This window comes from Thunnus maccoyii, chromosome 3 (genome assembly GCF_910596095.1).
Source record: "Thunnus maccoyii chromosome 3, fThuMac1.1, whole genome shotgun sequence".
Classification (NCBI taxonomy): domain Eukaryota; kingdom Metazoa; phylum Chordata; class Actinopteri; order Scombriformes; family Scombridae; genus Thunnus; species Thunnus maccoyii.
In genome coordinates, this window is record NC_056535.1 from 36963037 (window position 1) to 36978067 (window position 15031).

At 40.6% G+C, this 15031-nt stretch overlaps 1 protein-coding gene across 1 annotated transcript; it reads left to right on the plus strand.

The window, feature by feature from the left end:
* Positions 1-305: 305 nt before the first annotated feature.
* Positions 306-14789, plus strand: LOC121894412 (NLR family CARD domain-containing protein 3-like). Its single transcript, XM_042406986.1, has 8 exons — positions 306-368; positions 6176-6256; positions 6463-6646; positions 6814-8611; positions 12300-12473; positions 13166-13336; positions 13656-13702; positions 13853-14789. The coding sequence occupies exons 1-8, from the start codon at positions 306-308 to the stop codon at positions 14413-14415; spliced, it is 3081 nt and encodes a 1026-aa protein (XP_042262920.1). The 3' UTR covers positions 14416-14789.
* The last annotated feature ends 242 nt before the right edge of the window (positions 14790-15031 follow it).

Genomic DNA, 15031 nt, shown 5'->3' on the forward strand with positions numbered 1-15031 from the left:
GTTCATGTTAATGTGTGACAGAGTTTCTTCATCAGTCAGGCAGAGTGAGGAGAGCAGAAATCCATCAGCGTGAAGAGGATCAAACTTTATTCAACTTTACTGTGCTGATCCGTTTCTTGTTGATAGTTCCTAGTTTCTCCAACAGTTACTGAGGCTGAAGAGTAAACAGTGAATTTTCTCCCTGCTGGTCTTCCTCTCTGTCTACCAGGATCCATCCAAGACCAGACTCCTCTGAACCTGAGTATGAACCTAAACCTGAGCCTGAACCTGAATCTGAACCTGGATCTGAACCCAGCTGTGTGTCTATGAAGAGTGACTGGTCAAAGGGTCACTTTGATGATTTTAAAGGACAACAACCCTCTGCTGCAATTAAGTAAGCTGTAAATGAATGTAAAAGGACAGCCGCCCAGTATAACTGCACTTCTACTACTGCTACTCTATTTAACAACTCTATGAAGAAAACTGGTCAAACTAATCCACCATTTTCTGTCTGAAACATGAAATGATTGTATCACCTTTTATATGCACAAGCTACGGTATGTGTATGTATGAACATGGACAAATAATGACTGATAGATGTGATTCTGCTGATTGTTTCTTGTTGTGATAGCTTGTTGGTTGAAAAGTTTCCAGCAGCAGATTCCAGACTTCTCTGTACCCAGCTGTGTGTCCCTGAGGACCAATCCATCTATTGCATTACATATACATTTCGTCATTTGGCAGATGCTTTGATCCAAAGTGACTTACAAGGGAGGAAAGACAATCAAACATTAGAGGACAGTGACTCAGAAAGAGCCATGGTACAAATTCTGAAGTAGCTGACCAGATACAAGTGAAATGAGAAAGAGTGTTAGATAAAAGTTTTTTTGTTTGTTTTTTTACATAATTAAAGTAAGAAATGACTGGGAATAGATGGGTACATTAAGAAATACCATAAACAACAAGAAAGTAGTACAACAATCAACAAAAAGTGCTAAAAGGGTGAAGGGGCTCAAGTGTTGAGGTGTTTACAGAAGAGCTGAGTTTCAGTCGTTAGTCGAACGCACTTTATGGAGACGAGTAACTCATCCACCATCAAGGAAGCACAAACCGGAAGAGTCTGGATCCTGATTTCGTACCAGGCCCCGATGGTACTACCAGACGTAATAGTGGGTGATGGTGGTGTACTGGAGTGCTATATATGTATAAGTGTTTCTAACATTTTTTCCACGCCATTAACATGAGGAGAGCTGAATATTAGGAACACTTTTCAATATACTGCACTCCAGCACACCACCACCACCCACTATGACCTCAGTAATAAACATAAAGTAGAATTATCAATGTCAACAAAAACTGAAAATGTAGAAGCTTTGCAAAAGTAGAATTTATGACAGAGCTGTTGTATTTGATTGCATTAGATTGTTCCTAATAAAGTGGCCTCTGAGCATATTTGCAGTGAAACATTGACTCATAATAAAACTATAAAAGTAGAATCTTCAGATGAGAGTCTGGTATAAATGTAGTATTTCACTCTGATACCGGACTTTGATACTCAAGTTGTTTTATGAAGGATTATAATTCATGTCTATTGAGGCATCTGTTGACCAGAGTGTTTTGAATTATTTTTTAATCATTTTATAACTCAGTGAAATCAATGACTACGGTAACCATGGATACACACAATATTGGCAGTGTTTTACATTAATGGTTTGGTAACCAATGAGCTCTCCCTAGTGGTCAGTTAGATGTACAGCTGGCTTCAGTGCTCCTGTTGGTCTACAATGATCCTGTAGGATGGAGCACAGTTCATGTTAATGAACTGTTACTGAAGCTGAATAGTTAACAGTGAATTTTCTCTCTGCTGGTCTTCTTCCAGAATCCATCAGAGACCAGACTCCTCTGGACCTGAGCGTCAACCTGAATCTGAACGTGAACCTGGACGTGAACCTGGATCTGAACCCAGCTGTGTGTCTATGAAGAGTGACTGGTCAAAGGGTCGCTTCGATGATTTTAAAGGACAACAACCTTCTGCTGCAATCAGGTAAGCTGTAAATGAATGTAAAAGGACAGCTGCCCAGTATAACTGCACTTCTACTACTGATATTCAACAACTCTATGAAGAAAACTGGTCAAACTAATCCACCATTTTCTGTCTGAAACGAAAAATTATTGTGTCACCTGTTAAATGTTAAGTGCACAAAAATACGTAAATGGTAACATGTATGGACAGATATGATTGCAGTGACAGTATTCTATTAATACGGTAATACGTAACTGGTGGAATAGTTGTGAAGTGTGAGGAATTTCCCAAAAGTATTTTCCCCGCTGAAAGTTTTCCTTTAAATGTGCAATGTGTAAGATTTGGCCAGAATTTTTGTTTCAAACATTCAAAAATTAACTAAATGTATCAACAAAATGTGAAGGGGGGACTGTGCTTTCGGCTCTCTGGTGCTATGGTGCCCCCTTTTTTGTTTGAACTATGTGGCCAATTCTTACACGTTGCACCTTTAGTGATGGATGGACTGAGTTAATATTGTGCTTTTATCCAAAGTGTTTTACATTTTGCTTCTGATTCACGCATCCAAACACACAATCACACACTAATGACAGCGAGCTATAATGCAAGGTGCTTCATGACCATTTGGAGCAATTTGGGGTTCAGTGTCTTGCTTAAAGACACTTCAACATGTGGACAGGAGGGGATTGAACCGCCAACCCTGCAATTAGTGGACAACCTGCCACAATGATCTCCTCAGTGTTCATCAATACAGAAACACATCAGTCTCCAAGATAATGTAACTACCGTATTTTCTCTAATAGTTGCCGGGGTCTTTATTTACCTCAACTGCAGAGGGCACCAGGCCTTATATTAGAGAGAGGCCTTTATTTCTAATCCCCTCCATTTGATAAGTATATTTGCTCATATTTTAGTATGAGGCCTCCCTGTTTTCTGATCTGCTTCCGTTTGCTCTGTTAAATTTTTGTTACTGCATTATGCATTATGCTATTAATCAAATAAAAAGCCTTAATTTCCCGACTTTTATCATGAAACATTACACAAACATTTCAATACAACTTGTGTGAAGTATGACTGGTCAAGTACTGGGGGGGAAATATGGCCAGTGTCACATAAAAACTAAACAAATCTGAGGTAACGTTACGCTGGATATAAACATTAATAGCCAGTTAACAGCACAGTCAAATATCAAATATCAAATATCAATCAGCTGTCTCTCCAGCTCCAAGCTAACTTTCTTCCTCCCACCTCCAGCTAGCCGTGCTCTCCTCTTGTCAGTTAACAGCAGCTCACGCTACTGTTTTTTCCAGTATCTGATTCTTTTCGGGTCAGTGTCAAAAGGTCTTGCAGCTTTCGCTCTTTAATTTTCCTCTGCATATTGTAAAACTCTCTTTGAATTTGATGTCAAACTTCCGTCTGGTGGGTGCCATGTTCACTCTCTACAGTGTTGTAGAATTGGTGTTATGGAAAATCTAGTCACTGACACTTGTACAGGTCCTATATGGTACTTCAAATATAGCTACCGCCATCTTGTGGCACTTGCACATTCCTACAAATACAGTCACATTATAACAGGCACCAAGAGGAGCGGGGCGGACATTTTCTTTTATTTGATAACGTTAAAAGGAAAAGTTAGGCTTTGCTGTCGGTTTCCCAACTCATTTTAAAAAAAGACGAGAGAAAAAGAGGGAGAGGGGGCTAGAGAGTGAATGAAGAGATGGAGCTGGTAAGAAAGCAGTGAATCAGATCAATAAAAAAATATCTAATTGTTTCACAGCGGTTACTTTCTAGAGCACAAATAAACACACCACACCCCTGCACACCACCGTACAACCCTGCAGCGGTGCGCAACACCTGATTTGGTCTGAATACGGTCTCAATCCATCCTTGTTTTTTCCCTCCCTGGCCTGTATTTGGGGCCGGTCTTTATTTGTTCGTGTCGACCACACCCCCGGCCACACCCCCGGTTTTTAATTGACCGGCCACTATTAGAGAAAATACAGTATACTATATGTTTATGTTCTGACCATCAGTTTGAATTATTTCAACTTTGTTCCTCCGTTTGGTAAATGGCTCTCAATACTACAATACCCATGAGCCTCAGTTTTCATTGCCATGAAGAATGTTATATGGGCTTTAAACTTGTTAGATAGCTGGTTAGTCAGATTGGGATGCCTGTGAAATTTGTAGGCCTACACAGCACCATGGCAGGCTGACCTTGTCCAGGTGTGGCAGTTCTCCTTCCCAGGTTCTCCAGGCCTCCAAATGTCACTTCGCAATAGTGGATCATCACAGTCTCTGTTTCGTCCACAGCAGCTGCACTAGAACTTTGTAATGAAAAGAATGAGGAAACCTGATGGATCAATCATATTGGCTTGCCAACAGTTGGTTAATGTCCCTCACTGTAGGTAGTAAAGACTCCATTGTACATAACTGTGTCTGACTGGAGAATCCATCTCAGCCCCAGGGCCAGTTCTTGAGGGTCTGTCTGGTAAGGTTGAGTATAGCTCATTACTTTCTGGTCCAATCCCTCTTAGAAGGTGACTAATCACATTGGGGTCATTACTCACCCACTGCTTCAGATCAGATCCTCTTTCTTTCAGGAGCTTGTTTAATCATTACAGCACTCTTTCAACTCTTAGCATCCTTGGGAGAAGCAAAACTCTGTAGATAGTTGTCCATGTAAAAGTGCTTCTTCATTGTTTCTCGCAGATCTTCCCCTGGTTGACTGTGGTCAAATGTGTAGAGTGGTGAGCTGGTTGTTCCAAAATGAAGAACTTGTCATTCATACATAATTGGCTGGACATCTTGCTGCATGTTGCTCCATAGGAACCATTAAAGAGGTTTGTCCTCTGGCAGCAATTCGTTCTGATGGAACACATCTTTGACATCTCTGCTGCTAACTGTAGTATGCACCCTAAAGTGCAGCAGTACATCAAGCAGGATGCTCACAGTGAGGGTCCAGGCAGCAGAAACTGCCTAAACTTCTAAGTTTAGCCATGATAGGAGGGGGAGCAGTTGAATACAACTCTCTGCCCAAAATCAGTCACCCTGTTATGAAGAATAAACCAAGACTCTTTGTATTGTTTTTATACATCTTGGGTTTGCTTTGTAGCATGACTGCTCCAGTGCAGCTCCGTCAGTATTGTAGGGCTCTGCCTCTGCTGGATTACAAAAACATAATCTCTCTTAGATTTGGCCATCATGGCTTCTGTTGGAGCATTTGGTATGGGTGTGTTCCTTGCTCAAAGGAAAGGTGGTGTATACCATTACATGCCGGCCATATTGACCTGTACTGTTTTGCGTATCTGGGAGGTTAATGGCCTCCTAATCCCTTCTTGACCTGGGGATCATGTAATTTCTCTACTTCCCTTTAGATGCTCACACACTTTACACGGGAACCCAAATATATTCCAAACTGATCCAGAACATGAAAGTGAACTAATTTAAACTGTTCAATATTTTATCAGGTTTCTTCAAAATGCCATCTTTAGCTTTTGCCTGCCTTTAGCAGGAGCACCCAACAGAATGTGAAGCTCTGTGATTGGATGTTCATTAGTGGAATTTACCTTGGGAGATGTAGTTAACTTTAACTTAACTACATAAAATGAACTTACATTAAATTACATTACATTCATAAACTTAACTCTGTAACATTAACTTTTCTCCCTCTGATTTTATATTCAGTTTTTCATCTTTTATACTGATGTTTCAATCAGGAGAGTTTGGTAATGACACAAGCCTTGAAGTGTTCCAACTATCAGTCACCTTGCGATATTTATGAGAACATAAACCAGACTTTTACTGGAAGAATCCTAAACTGGCTGCAAGAACTCTTCCCACTCCAGAGTAGGGATGCTTTAAGATAGCCAGTGTTCCTATAAATATCCATTAGTCCATACTACCCTGAACTCAGCTGTTCTTTCCTGAAGAATGAGTGGTCAATGGGTACTTCGACCTGATTATTAAACCAGATGGACTTGTTCTGACACTTCTTCATGAGATATGTTAGTCAGTCATCTCTTCTGACAGAGTGTCTTATCACAGCTTACATTAGTGTTTACAACTGGTTTTCACTGAAATAAATAATGAGAGAAAGCAAACACTGTAACAAGCCCAAAACTGTGTACAGTCTATAGTGCAAAAATAATCTTTTGTTCCTCATGATTCCTCCACAGAGTGGACCAGGAGAGCTCAGAGGTTCCCAGTGGTCAGTCTGCCCAGCAACATCACACAAACCTGGACTCCATATTTATGGTCTGTACATGTACAACAACTACTTTTACACCTATTCTGTTCACAATCATCTCCATGCTGCACTTTGTAGACCAGTGGATTGTCAGTCTGTCCAACATGGATCTGATGTTTGCTTCATGATTTTAGTTTGATTGTGTCATTCATATAGTATTCTGTTCCAGCGGCTGGAGGAGAACATTGTCAGTTTTGTGAAGAACGAGCTGAAGAAGATGCAGAGGGATCTGAGTTCAGATTACCCAGAATGCTTAGAGAGTCAGAGGGAGGATGAGGAGGTGTTGAATGATGGGGAGGAAGAGCAGAGGAGGAGCAACAGAGAGGCATTTCTGAAGATCACACTGCACTTCCTGAGGAGAATGAAGCAGAAGCGGCTGGCTGATCATCTGCAGAGCAGTAAGAGGATTTCTATAAAGATTTAACATGCTGGATAAATGAGACATTTACTGATGTGTCAAGAGATGGTGGAAAAGATATTCATATGTGCATTCCTTAGGTGAATTAAACTGCCAGATTTTCTTTATGAATAAATAAATGATCTTATTTCTTGTGTATTCATTCAGGAAGTCCTGCAGTTTGTCAGTCTAAACTCAAGTCTAATCTGAAGAAGAGGTTCCAGTGCATGTTTGAGGGGATTGCTAAAGCAGGAAACCCAACCCTTCTGAATCAGATCTACACAGAGCTCTACATCACAGAGGGAGGGACTGCAGAGGTCAATAATGAACATGAGTTCAGACAGATTGAAACAGCATCCAGGAAACCAGACAGACCAGAAAGAACAATCAGACATGAAGACATCTTTAAAGCCTCACCTGGAAGAGATGAACCAATCAGAACAGTGATGACAAAGGGAGTGGCTGGCATTGGGAAAACGGTCTTAACACAGAAGTTCACTCTGGACTGGGCTGAAGACAAAGCCAACCACGACATACACTTCACATTTCCATTCACTTTCAGGGAGCTGAATGTGCTGAAAGAGAAAAAGTACAGCTTGGTGGAACTTGTTCATCACTTCTTTACTGAAACCAAAGAAGCAGGAATCTGCAGGTTTGAAGAGCTCCAGGTTGTGTTCATCTTTGACGGTTTGGATGAGTGTCGACTTCCTCTTGACTTCCACAACAATGAGATCCTGACTGATGTTACAGAGTCCACCTCAGTGGATGTGCTGCTGACAAACCTCATCAGGGGGAAACTGCTTCCCTCTGCACGCCTCTGGATAACCACACGACCTGCAGCAGCCAATCAGATCCCTCCTGAGTGTGTTGACATGGTGACAGAGGTCAGAGGGTTCACTGACCCACAGAAGAAGGAGTACTTCAGGAAGAGATTCAGAGATGAGAAGCAGGCCAGCACAATCATCTCCCACATCAAGACATCACAAAGCCTCCACATCATGTGCCACATGCCAGTCTTCTGCTGGATCACTGCTACAGTTCTGGAGAATGTGTTGAAAAGCAGAGATGAAGGAGAGTTGCCCAAAACCCTGACTAAGATGTACATCCACTTCCTGGTGGTTCAGTCCAAACTGAAGAACATCAAGTATGATGGAGGAGCTGAGACAGATCCACACTGGACTCCAGAGAGCAGGACGATGATTGAGTCTCTGGGAAAACTGGCTTTTGAGCAGCTGCAGAAAGGCAACCTGATCTTCTATGAATCAGACCTTACAGAGTGTGGCATCGATATCAGAGCAGCCTCAGTGTACTCAGGAGTGTTCACACAGGTCTTTAAAGAGGAGAGAGGGCTGTACCAGGACAAGGTGTTCTGCTTCATCCATCTGAGCGTTCAGGAGTTTCTTGCTGCTCTTCATGTTCATCTGACATTCATCAAGTCTGGAGTCAATCTGCTGGCAGAAGAACAAACAACATCTCAGAAGTCTGAAACTAAACAAGAATCTGCAATGGCACATCTCCACCAGAGTGCTGTGGACGAGGCCCTGAAGAGTCCAAATGGACACCTGGACTTGTTCCTCCGCTTCCTCCTGGGTCTTTCACTGCAGACCAATCAGACTCTCCTACGAGGTCTGCTGACACAGAAAGGAAGTAGCTCACAGACCAATCAGGAAACAGTCAAGTGCATCAAGAAGAAGCTCAGTGAGAATCTGTCTGCAGAGAGAAGCATCAATCTGTTCCACTGTCTAAATGAACTGCATGATCATTCTCTAGTGGAGGAGATCCAACAGTCCCTGAGTTCAGGAAGTCTCTCCACAGATAAACTGTCTCCTGCTCAGTGGTCAGCTTTGGTCTTCATCTTACTGTCATCAGAAAAAGATCTGGACGTGTTTGACCTGAAGAAATACTCTGCTTCAGAGGAGGCTCTTCTGAGGTTGCTGCCAGTGGTCAAAGCCTCCAACAAAGCTCTGTAAGTACACAGATAGTTGGATTTATTTATCATTATTTAAATACTCTGCTGTCTTTTCAACAGGACAGAAAAATAAACTAGAATGTGCATTTCCTGGAGAAAATGCATGTGAAAGCTAAGCTACTGCTCCAGCAGCAAGTTTTAAAAATCTTTTAGCGTCACTTACAAGTGAAATTTTTATCAAATGCTACAGAACTATTCAGCATCCCCATCCATACAACTTTGCTGAATTTGGTAACCATAAGATATTACATTAAAGATACATGATAGTTAATTTGTAGTATGGTGGTGTTTTACTAATGGCCACAAGGTGGGGTTATTGGTGCTATGCTTCAAAATTTTATGTACATTCTCATGGAGAACTTGTGCACCAAGTTTCATTTTATTAAAGACAACAGAATTGTAGGTGGAATCAAAACTGCGATCTAATGTTTGTAAGACAGTTATGCTATACTGAGCCAACATGTCACATAGTAAGCAAGATCAGATTTTCATATTTAAACTTTTAATTGCAAAGAAAATGAGGGTCATAGCTCTGACATTCTTATAATAATAATAAAGGGGAGCTGAAGTTGCACAGCAAGATGGTACACAATAAACAAAGAAAGCAAAAACTTTTCTTGAAAATTGTGTATATGTGTTTGTGCATGCCAGTATGTTATGTTTTTGTATGTATTGTTTGCTTGTGTTTGTGAGAACATTTTCAGTCATACAAATGATGTCACAATGTTGGATGTTCATATTAAATGTGTCTAAAGTGTCAATTAATGAGGTAAGTACGGTGACTGACAAGGTCAAACACGCTGCAGGTTAATAAAACACATGCAAATAGACAAAACAAAATCCAATTAAGAAAACCTCCTCATCAATTTGACAACACATGCAACAACATTTAGAAAAGGTGCTGCAAATAGCACAACAGAACACATTAACAAAATGCTAGAAATACCACAACACAACAAAAGTGTTTCCAGAGGACGCTTCAGAGTGATGAACACATCAATAACTCATAAGCAAAACAGTGTTAAAATAGAAACAAGGCCTCTAAGGTAGACAATGAGCTACAACCTTAATTTCACCAAAACAATCTGTCCTCTGAGCTGGACAAATAACATTATTTTCTATGTACAGCCAACTGTGAGGCGAGTGCACAGGGACTGTCTACAAAGTGCAACACCGAAAAGACATACTTTAAACAATATTCAATAACTTCACTCTTATACAGTGTAGTGTTCCTAAAATCACTTCACACATTAATGGTCTGCTGTTGGTTATACTACAACACATAGTTTGGGGAAAAGGGTTAGGAGTTATTGAATATTGTTAATATTGAATATAGTTAATATAATATGGCCTCTGCTGACTAACTCTGTCCTCACCATATCAGACAGGGCTGGCAGGATCTATAGGTGCTGCCTTGATGGACTCACATACTTCAGGATATGTTCCAATTGATAGTGTCTGCAGGAGTCATTATCACTGATATTGGTCAGTGAAATTTCAGCACAATGCCTTACATTGTAGGTTGGAGCAGTTATCCAGATAGATAGCTTCTGACTACCATTCAGTCTCATATCCTTCAATCTGTAATGTTATCTGAGTCCATTAGCTATCAAAGCATCATTGTCTAGCATTAGCTTTCGCTGCTACAAATCAAACGTCTAACGTTACACACAAAATGGCATTTTAATGTTAACATAAGATAACATACCTCTGTATTGGGCTTTCTTTTCCTCCTCCTCTTTTCTCCCTTTTCTTCCTTGTGCACCTGAAGGTTTGGACCTTTTCATAATTAAATAAATGTGAATATCTGCCTCTTGATATCTCATCACAGACAAAGTCTGTGATGCATCGTCCCTCTGTTTCAGTGTGCACAGTACAGGTGCAGAGCAGATGGAAAATTGTGAGGAACAGGGGTGCAAAGTGTATTTCTATTTTTCTTTGTACATTTGTTCATTTTTTATCCTAAGGCAGAAAATGAGGAAGGGCACCCACAAGACAAGGTGGCGCTCTAGGTGACTACCTATATGGCCTATGCCTTGAGCTGGCCCTGGATATGGCTGCCCCTCGGCAGGCTTCCTGAAGCTGGCCAAACAGAATAGAATGGGCTCATTGGGAGGGGGGCTCAAAGAGACAGGAGTTAAAACGGCCTGTTTCAGACAGGCTGAACTGAGGGGCTGCATAAAGGGCCAGTATAAGATATATAAGGTTTTTTTTGAACTGTGAGTCATGCAAAGCTACCCTAGTGGGGTCCAAGAATAAAAATATGGAGCTGGAAATGAGCATAATACATCCCCTTGAAGGTTTGAGGTGACTAACAGTTAAAAACACAGAGAGGGAGAGGGGTCTTATTAAAAGGAATGTGTTTCGCAGTCTCACTCAGCAGATTGGCAGCACCTGTGTACATCTGCATTTTTTTCACCTTCAACTCTACTAAGTGGTGCCCTTAGATGGCTTTGAACTCACAAACTTTGGATCTAAAAGGAGCAAGGAAGTGGCATGAGCTTAAACTGCGGGACAATTCAGATATACTGTTACCTAATGATACAAGATCACTGTTTTTTATGATGCATATCAATCTAAATATTAAAATTATTAAAGAGCGCTGGATTCACATTGAATGATGGTATATGATAAACATCTAAAGCAACTTTGATCATAAGAGCAATGTTATGAGGAGCACTGCCATGAGCTAGTATTGATCCCAGAACTTTATAATCAAACAGGGAAGCTGACCATTACTGGGACTTCACCACAGAGCCATCCGAGGATCCACAAACACAGAGAGCAAACTCACATTTTGTTGAGGAAAAACTGATTTGCTTAAAATCAAGCTTCTGGGTCATATATTTGAACATGATTAGTGACAGGAGAAACTCATGCACAGCATTAGGATGTATACCATGTACAAAGTGTTTGAAGGAAGAGAGAATCTGTAAGTTTGAGAAGTGGGAGAGAGAAGAGACTGAGAGCCTGCAGATTGTACTGTTGTCAATGAAAGTGTGACAGTGACTCCCTATCAATTAAGGTTTAGATCTCAAAAACTATAAGTCCTATGGGAAATGTATTTACATTGTGTGAGAGAGGAGGCTTGTGACAATATTTTAAGGTATAATATGTGATTGAGGAATTAAAACTGTGGGAATGAGACGCATTTAGATTTTTTTTCTGGTCTAAAAATAATTCTGCTCTGCACTCAGCCTGATCACATGACACACTGGTAAGACCTGAAAACTGCTGTGAAAGCCCTCACTTTAGATGTTAATTGCTCCAAAAGTACAAAAGGTATGACAACATAATCTGACAACTGAAAATTCAAAGTTTTGTGAATGTTCTAAAGTTTGAGTTGGTTTTGTAGGATAAGGGATGTCCGAGCAGTTGAGTCTCAAATTAACAAAGGTTCCAACTCAGTTTGACAATTCCTAATGTAAACTGCCATTATCAATTTTAATACTTCAAAAATAATATAAAATAACTGAAACATGTTACAATAAAGAAAAACACAAGCACACATCTCTTGAAGAATATGTATGTTTTGCTGTTTAAACAAAGTTTAGAGGACAAACAGTACAGAAGTAGATAGATACCAAAAAAGGACAAAATAAATAAAGAATAAAGTACAAAGAGCTGCTGTGCAGCTCTCCCACACTAATGTCTTACTTGTTTTTTCCTTTTTATTTCCTCTCAGGCTGAGTGGCTGTAACCTCTCAGAGAGAAGCTGTGCAGCTCTGTCCTCAGTTCTCAGCTCCCAGTCCTCTAGTCTGAGAGAGCTTGATCTGAGTAACAACAACCTGCAGGATTCAGGAGTTAAGCTGTTGTCTCCTGGACTGGGGAGTCCACACTGTGCACTGGAAACTCTCAGGTCAGAATTAATCAACCTGTTCAATAGCTGAAAATTTTAAATCTGAATGATATTTGAGGATAAACATTTAACCTGTGTAAGAATATCCCTGCTAATATGACTTGTCAAACCAGTTTTTACTAAACTCCAGCAGTAGATAATTACTGTCCATGCAGATTTTTAGTGTTCTCTTTTTTTGTGAATTATTAAGATTTCTTCCAAATGTGTCTAAAAACCATTGCACCACTGACAGCTAAGTATTCACAGTGGGTTCCTCAAGCATCAGTTTCAGGCTGAGCAGACTTGTGGCCTCTGTCTGGTGGATACTTTGATGAACCACTGTGAAGTCACATTTTACGACAGGAGGCTCCTTGATTTTGTGTAGTTTAACTTCAACATACCAAACCTGAAAAGTCCACACAGTACTCTGCTAAAAAATATGTCGTCTTTCTTCCTCTTGGCAAAAGTTTCACTCTTCATAAACACATTTTAATGTTGTTTTTTTTTACATTTAGATCACAATGATGAGGTAAAAACATGCTGCTGAATCATTCCTGAACTGGTGACTTTTCCCATCTAGCTGGATGTTCAACTTCCTGATTCAGTTCATCTTCTAGTTAGTCAGTTAGTTTGGAGACAGTTTGTTGTTGTATCTGACTGCACACAGCAGTACTCTGACTGTCTGACATGTGTGGTGTTTTGTGTGTTTGCAGCCTTTCAGGATGTCTGATCACAGAGGAAGGCTGTGCTTCTCTGGCCTCAGCTCTGAGCTCCAACCCCTCCCATCTGAGAGAGCTGGATGTGAGCTACAATCATCCAGGAGACTCAGGAGAGAAGATGCTGTCTGCTGTAGAGGATCCACGCTGGAGACTGGACACTCTCAGGTATGGAGAGACAATGTCTGATAGAGGAGGAAGAGCTGGAAACATTTTCTCTGTTAGCACTGATCACAGATCTCAACTGAATCTTTGAGTTTTTGTTATTTCTAACTTAAGTTTCCTGTAAATGTTAGAAAGTTAAACCTGATTAGATACAATCAGGGTTTCAGAGGGATTGGTATACTGGATTCAGATTTGATAAAAGTCTATCAAAGCCCAACGACACATTTGAACAGAATGATAAAACAGTCGAAGAGAGCAATGTAACGTCCATGTTTGCTTGCTGAAAGAGAACGTGCTTCTCTGACCCCCCTCCTCCTTTCAGGCTGCAGTCTGCTGGAGGCCAATGGTTGACACCAGGTCTGAGGAAGTGTAAGTGTGCTTTTCATTTAATTCATGAAAACAAAGCAAACTTCAAACTGTGACATCACTCACTCACATCATACTGAGGATAAATATGATGTCATCATCAGAAAATAGATCAATAATTGCAGCTGTATTGTGTTACGTTCTCTCCATCAGATTTCTGTCAACTCACACTGGATCCAAACACAGTAAACAGAAAACTCAAACTGTCTGACAACAACAGGAAGGTGACGTATGTGGAGGAGGAGCAGTCATATCCAGATCATCCAGACAGATTTGACTGCAGGTGGCCTCAGCTGCTATGTAGCAATGATCTGACTGGTCGCTGTTACTGGGAGGTTGAGTGGGAAGGACAGGCTTTCATATCAGTGACTTACAGAGGAATCAGAAGGAAAGGAGACAGTGATGACTGTGGGTTTGGAAGGAATGATCAGTCCTGGAGTCTGAGGTACTCTGATGGTGGTTACTCTGTCTGGCACAATAACAGTGGATCATCCATCTCGTCGTTGTCGTCCTCCTCCTCCTCCTCCTCTGTCTCTAACAGAGTAGCAGTGTATGTGGACTGTCCTGCTGGCACTCTGTCCTTCTACAGAGTCTCCTCTGACTCACTGATCCACCTCCACACCTTCAACACCACATTCACTCAGCCTCTGTATCCTGGGTTTGGCTTTCGGTCTCATGACAAGTTTGGTTCCTCAGTGTCACTGTGTTCTCTGTAGGAGGGAGAGTCTCCTGCTGTTAGAGAAACTTTTTCATGTTATTTAGTAACAACCTGATATCTGTGGCTGTAAATGCAGTGTCTAAACCCAACATGGTTTCATGTGAAACACGATGAGTTGTCGCCTGCTGAGTGTCTTTATCCTGCTGTCTGTCATCACGCTGCTGCTTCCTGCAGCTGAGACACAAACAAACTCCAACTATTCAATCTGGATGACTTCAGCTAAACACATTTTAATTCATATGTTAGTGTCAGTCAGAAGGATGACACTTTTATGTTTTGTCTTCTGGTTAAATATATAGAATTATAATGCACTCAACATATTATCTATGTTGGGTGGACGAAATGCAGTATTTGAAAAAAATGTCATTTAAGTTAAATAAGGCTCATGATTATTTTATTAAATGGAAATAATGATAATAACACTATTTAATGAAGATCCTCCTTTTGTCTTCCTTTCTTTATTTAATGACACTGTTTTATTCTAAAACATTTTTATAGCCATCTGATCTATGGAATGGCTTCTTGCATTTACACATGGTATTAAAATACATTCACATTTTTTCAGCTGTGCTCACATTGTGATAGGATCCCAATATGCAAATGAACTGGGTGGA